The sequence below is a fragment of the Lagopus leucura genome, unplaced genomic scaffold, assembly GCF_019238085.1.
Source record: "Lagopus leucura isolate 7727_CA_CO unplaced genomic scaffold, USGS_WTPT01 Super-Scaffold_100059, whole genome shotgun sequence".
Taxonomy (NCBI): domain Eukaryota; kingdom Metazoa; phylum Chordata; class Aves; order Galliformes; family Phasianidae; genus Lagopus; species Lagopus leucura.
In genome coordinates this window covers 1,252,654-1,262,482 of record NW_024962305.1, presented here as the reverse complement: position 1 = coordinate 1,262,482, position 9,829 = coordinate 1,252,654, and the positions used below count along the sequence as shown (strand labels likewise).

At 56.4% G+C, this 9,829-nt stretch overlaps 2 protein-coding genes and 1 long non-coding RNA gene across 4 annotated transcripts in view; 1 reads left to right on the top strand and 2 right to left on the bottom strand.

The window, feature by feature from the left end:
* The window catches only part of LOC122188351 (somatotropin-like), a 1,391-nt gene extending 1,159 nt beyond the window's left edge, over positions 1–232 (bottom strand). Inside the window, 1 exon segment of the mRNA XM_042886578.1 lies at positions 11–232. Within this exon segment, the coding sequence (XP_042742512.1) occupies positions 11–232 (222 nt within the window).
* The window catches only part of LOC122188352, a 3,519-nt gene extending 1,166 nt beyond the window's left edge, over positions 1–2,353 (top strand). Inside the window, exons 2-5 of one of the 2 annotated variants that reach the window (XR_006181563.1) lie at positions 360–553; positions 644–752; positions 912–1,237; positions 1,363–2,353. This is a non-coding gene — a long non-coding RNA (uncharacterized LOC122188352). Of the gene's footprint in view, positions 1–19; positions 554–643; positions 753–911; positions 1,238–1,362 lie in introns of those variants that run through there. The other variant, XR_006181562.1, reaches the window with a different exon arrangement.
* A 2,101-nt stretch (positions 2,354–4,454) lies between these two features.
* CD79B (CD79b molecule) lies at positions 4,455–8,867 on the bottom strand. The gene is made up of 6 exons (XM_042886606.1): positions 8,681–8,867; positions 7,161–7,202; positions 6,513–6,824; positions 5,926–6,044; positions 5,639–5,680; positions 4,455–5,333 (listed from the first exon to the last, which is right to left on the bottom strand). The coding sequence occupies exons 1-6, from the start codon at positions 8,745–8,747 to the stop codon at positions 5,235–5,237; spliced, it is 681 nt and encodes a 226-aa protein (XP_042742540.1). The 5' UTR covers positions 8,748–8,867; the 3' UTR covers positions 4,455–5,234.
* Between the last annotated feature and the right edge of the window lie 962 nt (positions 8,868–9,829).

Here is a 9,829-nt window from a genome sequence, read left to right as displayed (position 1 = left end):
GCAGACTTACCCTCATCAGGGCTTGGATCCCTTCTTCCAGGTCCTTTAGTTTCTCAAACACTCTGTCTGAGGTGCCGAAAACCAAATTGTTTGTGAACACCTTGCTTAGGTATTGCACGGGGGTCAGCCAGGACTGGATGAGAACCAGTGAAAACCGAAGCAGCTCCATGTCCTGAAATTACCAAAGGATTTCAGAGCTGTGCAGTGCGGTGTTCCTGCAGTGCTGCTGCATGCCCTGCTCTCCCTGAAGCAGCCCGGAGGAGCTGAGCGCCACCACTCAGACCTGAGTCCCTGTTCTGAAGACTTTATTTAGGGGGGGAATAGGATTTCCTGCCCGACCCGTGTCTTTCTGCACGCAGGGTGTGAAAAGGAAGAATCCCAGGAGAGGTGGAAACCCTGTGTTCCATAGAACAGCGCTGTGTGTGCTGGGGGGAGACGACTCACCGATTTCTGCTGGGCGTCATCCTTCCCTGTGGGAGCTGGGATGGTTTCCGAGTAACAAAATGCGGCCTGGGAGTTTTTGTTGGTGTACCTCTGGTCCTCCGGAATGTAGGTGCGTTCCTGTGGAGACACCCCAGAGACACTCAGAGCGTGTAGAAGACGAGAGAAGAGCACGGACTCTTTCCTCTCTCTTTCCTGGCAGGTTGCAAGAAGGAAACGTGGCACACGATGTGCATCTCTGTGCAGGTGGGAAAGCGGAGCACAGCACTGCTGGACTTATGGATCTGCTCTCACTGAGGCAGAGGGTTGAGGTGAGCACAGAACACACGGACAGGAGGAGGGGACTCCTTGCAGGAGGAGGCAGAGAGCCGTGGGGAGGGCGGGCTGTTTGGTCATCAGCTGTCCTGCCCCATGCAGACCCTTCCTCCTCCTCAGGAGACACTGACAGCTGAGAAGTCTTTGCTTCTCAGTCTTTGCAGGGATGTACGCAGGGTGGGAAGCCACGGCGCGCTCCTGGCAACATCAAGCTAACAAGACGGCCAACACTTACGAACTCTTTGTACGTCTCAGCAGCCAGGAGGTGGAGGTGCTGAGCCCTCAGCACAGCGTTGGCAAACAGGTTGGAGAGGGGCATGGCAGGGAAGGTGGCAGCAGCGCCCTGCGGCAGTCCCAACGTGACCACAGCAACGAGGAGAGGAGAAAACCACGAGCCTGCAGCAGAGCGCAGAGGAGAGGGGTTACAGGAGAGGGGTTACCTGTCCTTTGGTGGCACCTGGGATCAGTGTTGCGCCCACCTGTGAGTGCAGCCCCCCACAAAACCCCATCCCCTCTCACTGTGTGCGCCCCTGATGCTCAGGAGTCATTGTTGCTCCATGGAAACTGGAGTTCATCCCTTTGTTTTCCCCTCATGTTTTTCGGTAGGTTTCACCTTCCCGAGCAGAGCACGGGGCGCCCTTTGGTGCCTGAGCAAACAGGACGGAGAGCAGTGGGTGAGGAGTGGGAACGGCTCAGCTGAGCCTCTGCACCATGCTGCTGCCACTGCACTGCCTCCACTGGGACCAGAGGTGGTTGCATTGCCTGCGCTGTGGCTCCCTGGGACACAGCTAGCATCTGGAGGTCACTGCCAAGCCTGAAGGTTATTAACCCTTCACATCAGCTCACACCAGTGCCCACTTACACAGGTTAATCTCAGTGGAGGTGAACTGGAGTGGAGGAATGCTCTGGAGCCTGCAGGACTTGCACAAGTGCAGGATTGAATTGTTATCTTTGAAGTGCCTTTCAACCCAGGCCATTCTGAGGGTCTACGATTAGACATCACCCTGCTCTCTGTTCAGAGCCTTGGAATTGAGTTTTCATATCCCTGGCAGCACATATGATAGCAATAACTGTTACAACTCTGCTTTGCCTCGTTCTCTGTATTCTGCAGCTCATTCCTGCCCCTTGCCAAGGTTGGGCTCAGGGTTACCTGACTGTTTGTGGTATGAAGTCGCGCTGTAGGGAAAGATGTCCTTTGTCACTGATCTGTAAGCTGCCAAGTTTTAATTCAGAGCCCCCCCAGCGCCACCCCACCATCGCGTCCCACCACCCAAAGCGCTTTGATGGCACGTCTGTTAAAGCTGAGGTAAAGCAAAGTACCTGGAGCCATTCCTGCCAGGAGAGCTGCTTGGGAGCTGCTTGAGCGTTTCCTCCTTTCATCCAGGTGATGATGCCAGGTGAGACACCCCTTATATAGGGGGCTCTGTTTAAAATGGATGGGGCGTTCGCCATCACTGCCACCTCTCCATATCCCGTCCTTGCATAAATGCAGATGTGCTCGCCATGGTGCCACCTCATTCTAGTCATTTATACGGAGATGGAAAGGTTGGGGAGGATGTTTGCCTGGGGATAAAATTAGTGCTGAACTTTTTCTTCATATTCTGCTGTTTATTGCAACCAGAGGTTGTATCACCGTTGGAAAACCCATCCCAAATCTGTTCTGTGCTTACACGGGGGGATTTCCCACACAGGTAGAAAATCCAGCTGGTTTTCCTGCCTGGTTTTTCTGCCCCACAGTTCACGGGGCCGGCAGGGCAGCACAGGGCACTTCTGGCTTAGAGCAGGTGGGATGGCTCCCCATGTAGTGGGGTTGGGATGGCTGTTGTCAGAAGAGCTTCCCAGGCAGTGCTCGCTTGGATCCACCTGCCCATGCAGAAGCCAGTGGCAGAGCTCTGGGACGTCTCTCAGCTCCTCCTTTGGACAAAGCTTTGGGGTCTGGCGATCGCAGTGATCCCACAGCCTTGTGCTTTGTGAGAAAAAACCCACAGTCAGCTGCTTTCTGCTTCTGCCTGGTAGGAATGAGAGACGGCTCTGCATTAAGCAGAGGAGCGGTGTGGAGAGGAGGAAGAGAAGAAGGGGAAGAGCAGAAGCCCCAGCACACCTTTCCCCGAGCCGCACGAGGCGGAACCTGGGGTGGACGACTGCAGGAGGGCTTTCACTCCCCATAGGGCACCGACAGCACTTTGCCCCCCTGGCTGTGGGTCCAACCTGCCCCTGGTTTGGCTCTGATTTCCAAGAGCAGCATCATCACCGCAGTGCAGGGTGTGAGAGCTCGTTAATAAACGAGCTGTTCCGAGAAGCCCCGCGTGTAAATGTCAGTCCCTAGAGGAGAGGGAACAGTGGGTCCTGCAGCTATCAGGTATCCGGTCACCCAATAGCCAGCAACATCTGGGGGTGTTTTTCTGCTCCGGGCTGTTTAAATATGCCCATGTTTGTCAGAGGTGAGCAGAGCAGCAGGCACCAGGCTCTGCTGCTGTTAGCAGTGAAGCCACAGCAGCGGCACCGAGCCCCGCTGCCCTGCTGCCCCTGCAGCCCTGTGAGTAAAAGCACAGCATGAAAAGCCAACCCTTTCCATCTTGCAGCCAGGAGATGCCACGTTCCATGCTGTGCACTGCCCTAGAGGGCCGTTTCCCCCCCTACTTGCCTTCAGTGGGGCAGAAGGCGGTGTGTCGCTGAGATCGCATGCCACTGCCACAGTGACAGTTGCATAAGCAGCTCTCAGATATCAGCTTGGCATCCTTCTGCCTTTCACGTGCCCACGTGTGCATCCAAAGGGTCGTGTCAGAAAGCAGCGTGACGCTCAGTGTCCTCCAAAATCCTGTTCTTATTTGAAAGAAGGAATCCTTTTCCTTCCCTTTTCCTTCCCTTCCCTTTTCTCTTTCCCTCTTCCCCTTTCCCCCTCCCTTTCCTTCCCCGGTGGTCCCACATCCTCCTGCTTTGCTGCTCGCGCCCCAGCAGCGTTTGGACAGAGGAGGCAATGTTCCCTGCAGGTGTGTGTGCGCCCAGCCCCCCCCAGGGCTGGATACAAATCGGGCCATATCACAGCCTGGGCTGTACATACCGGCCCACACTTATTTACACCGACTGCGCTTTAAATGCAGACCTATTTCAGTATAAAACTACAACAAAACCCCTCTCTCTGCTTCCTAGAAGCTAATTTAAGCATTTAAAATAACGCAGCAATGCAGAAATATTTATTTGCTTCTGACGTTTCAAAGGAAGCTGAGGCCCCGTGCTAAGAGCAGCCAGGCAGCAGAGCGGAACTGGGGTCACTGAAACTGCTTTTGTCACCAGTGGTTTCCTCTGCAGGTGCAGCTGCAGGCGCTGCGTGTCTGCGTGGCTCTGCTCGTTGGGTGACTTGTTTACAGAGCAGAGAAAGCAGTTGGGCGCTGGGAAGGCTGAAACACTCTCCTTCCTCTTCCATTTCATCGCTGGAAATGGCGCGGAGGGCTGAGCCCTGAAATCCTGCACAGCTTGGGAACCGGGGCTCGTTTCTCCCTGCTGAGCAGCCCTGTTTCCTCACAGTTTACCCTCAGGCTCTGCAGGCTGTTTCAGGAAGCAGCGCAGTCCCGTCTGCTTCTCCTCGGGGCCGAGGCGCAGTGAGCTGCCCGCTGCAGCCGCCCCACGAGGGACCTTCAGCCCATTGCCACCCCAACACCCCCAGCGCCAGGGCTGGGCACGGTACAACGCAGCTCGGATGCCTGCAGGTGTGCAAGGTGGGAATTCACCCTGCACCTTTATTAGGACTTGAAAGAGCAGTTGGACGTTTGTGTCCCGCTATTTACATCCTCCCCATCGGTTCTCACCGGGGGTACATCGCTGTGACGCAGCTCCTCCTGGAGAGGAGCAAGCCCTCCGTGTGCCCGTTGTCTCCCTGGTCTTCCCTCAAGTCTATGGGATAAAACAAGGCACTGGTGGAGGATCCTCCATCTCAGACAACAACCAACTTCGTCAACTTCCAGCTTGGCCAACTGGACGCGTCTGTGGCTTGAGAGAGAACGCAGTGGCCCCAGATCTACCAGCCCCACGGTGCTGCTCGCATGGCTCCCCTACCAGGAGCACGGGGCTGTGGGGGGTCTCACAGCCCGGCAGGGTCCTTGCAGCGTGGGGGGGAATTGTGTCTGTCCATGGGGTCACCAGCGTAGCACCTTGGTGGCAGTAACCATGCCACAGCTCAGCACCGTGGTGTGGGGCTGCCTGGCATTTGGGGCTGCTGGGCTCTGAGGTTGGTTCCTAATATCTATGTAGGGTTTTGGGGTTGAGCAGTGGGGCAGGATGGGCAGCAGCCAGGGCAGGACAGTCTCGCTTGCGCAGTTTGGATGCGACCAAGCGAGAGCTGAGAGGCAGCAGGACCTGAGCTCTGTACAAGGCAGCTGGAGGTGGTGGCACCAAGTCCTTGCAGGTCCGTGGTGGCGCCAGTGTGGTGCTGCCATGGGGTGGTGCTGCTGATGCCATCCTGGTGGTGGGGGCAGCACCCCTCACTCCTCTCCTGGGTGCTCCCCCACTGTCCATTTGGCCTTCATGTCCCGGAAAGGAGTGATGTCCTCGTAGGTGGCAATCTGCTCCACCTCCAGGCCCTGCCAAGAAGGAAGAGGTTGGGATACGAGGAACCCCCAGCAGGGATCCATCCCTGGAGTGTTCCCCCAGGGAAGAAGGCAGCTTCTGGGATGGGAGGAGATGGTGATAGGTGGGTGAACATGCACAGAGCTTGGCTTGGCCCGTATCCACAGCTCTTTATGGACAACGTGCATCAAGCACTGGGGATGAACGTGCTCTGTATGCCCTACAAGGGCTGGTGGCAGACACCCAGGAGAGCACAGCTGGCTAATCCAAGGGTCAGGCTGATTTTGTAGAGGTGTTCTGATCATTCATGCAGCATTACCTCATAGGTGTGGTCTTCCTCGGGGCTTTCCTTTCCATCACCCTATGGAGAAGAAAGTCACAGGCTGAGTGTCACCAGCACAGCGTGCTGTGGGGTCCTCCATCCCCTGCCCCAAGGCCAGGTCCCACAGCCCCCACAGGCAGTCCCACACCCCATGAAATGCTCCCATTCAATGGCCCCAAACACAGTCTTGCACTTGCTGCCTTGCCCAGGACGTGGGGCACCACTGGGAGAATGGCAGTGCCAAAACCAGGGACGGCCCCACTACTGGGGATGCTGTCGCTCACCTTTTCTAGGAAGAGGAGCATGGGGACGCTGATGAAGATGACCAGCAGGATGGTCTGGATGATGATGATGGTGTCCTTCAGCGTGTTCCTGTTCTGGATCTGCTGGATGTTGCTGCGACCTGGGAGCAGCAGAACAGGGAAAACCCCAAGTCCCCTCTCTGTGCCACGCTCCCAATGGCTGGGGACACAGAGAGGAGGGGAATGGGACGATGTCCCCTGGGAGAGACCAGAGCACTGCAACCTGCTGGGGCTGGCATCGGGGGCCAGCTCCACTATGGGACGTCCTGAGCAAGACCAGGAGCAGGGAGAATGTGGTTTGTGTGAGGAAATGTCTGGGATGCGACTGTGAGATGGGCAGACTGCATACAAAGAGCCACCTGCTGTGTGATGCAGCACCCACTGCTGATCTGAAGCCCATGTGGGCAAACCCATGATGGCCATCCCAGACAGGATGGCACATTTCGTGCGTCCAGCGCAGGGAGAACTGGGTGCACAGGAGCGTGATGTAAGGTTTACAGAGTTGGGAAAAAGGTGAAAAAAAATGGAGAAGCAAGGGAAGTGATGGAAGCGATGGGACTGCCACTCACTCATGACTCTGAGCTCCGTCCCACACAAGTAGGGCTGCCTCTTCTCCTCCGTGAGGTTCTTGCTGTCGCACACGTAGATGCCGTTGTCCTCGTAGCTGATCCTGAAGATGGTGAAGTTGATGTAATCGTTTGTACTCTTGATGCTGAAGCGATCGGAGCTCTGATCCAGCGCTTGGAACTCCTCTCCATCCGCCGGCGCTTTGTACCACTGCATGGCGTGGGGCTGACGGGTGTAGCAGATGAAGTGGACAGGCGTGTTCTTCTTGGCAGCCATGTAGCGTGGGTGCTGCCACAGCCCGAAGCACCCGCTGCCTACGGGGGACACGGGTGGGCACGGCAAGCCGGCAGGCTTTGAGTGCAGACTCATGGTTTTCTATGGGAGCGGCTTCAACGGAATGGTTGCTTGGTGCTCCCACCCCTCTCTTCCCGCACCTCGTCGGAGGTGTGCTCCCAAATGACAGCCCCGTTATCAGAGAGGCAAAGCGGATCCGGCTGTGTGCCCATGTGGGGTTGGGGATGTGCCATGGAGGAGGGCACAGCCTGGAGAAGGGCTTTGGGGCACCTCCAGCTCTGCTGGGGACGGGCAGCCCCATGGATGGGAGGCACCGTGGGGACGTGGGGAAGAGCCCGACAGGTTGGAGGTGTTACCTGTGCTGTTACTGGTGCTGTTCCCGTCTGTTGGGATCCCACCTGTAGGATAGGAGAAGGGGCCTGAGAGAGTGGACAAGGGCCTGTGTAGGACAAACCCATGTAGGACAAACCTGTGTAGGACAAACCTGTGTAGGACAAACCCATGTAGGACAAACCCATGTAGGACAAACCCGTGTGGGACAAACCTGTGTAGAACAAACCCATTTAAGACAAGCCCACGTAGACAAGAACATGTAGGACAAACCCATGCAGAACAAACTCACGTGGGACAAACCCACTTTGTACAAGCCTGTGGAGGGCAAAACCGTGTAAGACATACCCACGAAGGACAAACCCATATAGGACAACCCCATGTAGGATGAGCCCTTGTAGGACAAACCCATGTAGGACAAACAAGCCCTTGTGGGACAAACCCATACAGGACAAATCCACGTGGAGAAGCCAACATAGTACAAAGACTTGTAGGACAAATCTGTGCAGAACAAACCCACGTATGACGAGCCCATGTGGACAAACACGCATAAGAAATTCCAGGTGTGGTGACAAGTGCTGTGCATGCCCACTCCATATGGGACAGCATGCTTTGGAGCATCAGCCAGGACCTATGGATACAAACCCTTCTATGCCCATCCCTTCTCCCGAATTTCCTCTGGGTAGGCAGCTTTTTGGATGACATCCCACCCAAACCTGCCTTTGCTACTCAAGCTGAGGACCCCCAGCACCACAGGCACCCCGGTTCCCCTTGCTGCAGCTGGGCAGGAAGCACAGCTCTGTTTACTGCGTCGCTTCAGTGCCCACCTCCATCTGCTCTCTGCCAAACCCCACTGACTCCTCGCTGTGCAACACACAGAGCCTCCAAAGCCAAAGTCCCTGTGGCAGCGAATCCCTCAACGCCACCCCAAGAGCCGCAGTGAAACCTGGTGACCAAAACCCTGCAGGGCTCAGGTGAGCACCCAGCAGAAGCCCTTTGGGGGAAAGACCCCCAAGAAAGGACCCCCGATCTGAAGATGGGGTGGGAGCTGCTGCTGGGTTTGGGGGTTCCCTGCACTGAGCAAGAGGGGAAGGAAGGGGACAGGAGCCACATCCCGGCTTGGAACACTGATTCTGCCCAAACAGTTCCACCCCCAAAAACCTTTTTGCTCCCATTTCTCCCCCTCTCCTTGCTGCTCAAGCTCATGGAGCAAAGGGAGGTGGCTTGGCTGCGGCTTCAGCACTGCGTTGGCCTGATTTCCTCCCATACTCTGATCTCTGAGGGTTGTAAATGGTGAAAAAGAATCCTTTTTTCTGCCCCTTGGCCACGAAGGCTCTGCTGCTTCCAGCTGCCCACCAGCTCCCATCGCCACCACCCGCACCCATGGTCTACCTTCTCGCATGACCACAAAGTTTAAAGCAGATCCATTTGGATGTGGTTGGCTGGATGGAATCCCGTGGTGCACGAGGCGTAGGGACGCGTGGCGCTGCGTGCGCTTCCTCACCGCTACGAGCCTCTGCAGCACGGAGCCCACGCTGCTGCCTACCTGCAGCCACAGCCAGCAGCCAGAGGTTGGCCTGGAGCACCCACAGCCTCCTGCAGAAATCCCCCATCTTCTCGCTGCGGGCGGCAGGACAGCATCCAGGTCTCAGCCTTTGCACGGCGTTGCTCCGACCTCCGCACCCGAAAATGGCGAAGTGCTGCTCTACGCACGGCGCTGCCTTTCCTGCTCATGTAAATGGGCTGCAGAGGGGACTTTCCTTTGGGGGGGTGGTTTTAAATGCAGCGCAGACGCTGTGGTGGCCGTCCCTATGCTGGGCAATGCCAACCCTGGGCTTGCAAAGCTATGTGGGGACCAGAGCCAGTGCTGTCCCTATGGAGAGCCCAAGTGAGGCAGGATTTGGGAACAGGCTGCCCAGGGAGGTGGGGAAATCACCATTCCTGGAGGTGTTCCAGAACCGTGGAGATGTGGCACTGGGAGGCAGGGGGGGTGGGTTGGGGTTGGACTTGGAGACCTTGAGGTCTTCCCCAGCCTGAATGATTCTACACGTGGGCACAGTTGGACGGGTTGGGGCTGGACTTGGAGATCTTGGAAGCCTTTTCCAACCTTAACGACTCAATGAATGAGCGTGGTGGGATGGGTGCACCTCCAAGATCTTCAAGTCCAACCCCAACCTGTCCCTACCACAGAATCATTCAGGTTGGAAAAGGCCTCCAAGATCACCAAATCCAACCGCCTCTTCCATCCTGGATGATTCTCCAAGTGGGCACGGTGGGGACGCGCTGCGCTTGGACTTGGGGATCTTGGAGTCTTTTCCAACCTTCACAGTTCTGTGGTTCTGTTTGGGGACGTGGTTTAGCAGGCTTGGTGGGGATGGTTGATGCTTGGACTTGGTGATATTAGAAGTCTTGTCAGTCTAAAAGATTTTGTGATGGTATTGTTCTACGAGTGCACGTGGTGGGGATGGGTTGGTGACTGGGCTCGATGGTCTTGGAGGTTTTTTTTGACTTTAATGGTTCAACCATTGCAGCCCAGGGCTGTGCCCACCTCTTGGCTTTGACTCAGATCTGTGGTTCCCCATCACTGTGCCACAGTGAATCTCCAAGCGCAATGCTCTGCGAGTGAGCACTGGGCTGTAACTCCCTGCAAAAAGCACCTTGGGGTGCTTCTGCCAGCCGGGCTGGTCCCCAGAGC

Bases quoted from the DNA above. Each gene is read 5' to 3' on its own strand.
- CD79B (XM_042886606.1), bottom strand. From the start codon at position 8,747: ATGGGGGATTTCTGCAGGAGGCTGTGGGTGCTCCAGGCCAACCTCTGG. The intron at 6,825-7,160 runs GTAACACCTCCA...TGTCCCCCGTAG, and splicing joins CAGCACCAGTAACAGCACAG to GCAGCGGGTGCTTCGGGCTG. The intron at 6,045-6,512 runs GTGAGTGGCAGT...TGCTGCTCCCAG, and splicing joins GACGGAGCTCAGAGTCATGA to GTCGCAGCAACATCCAGCAG.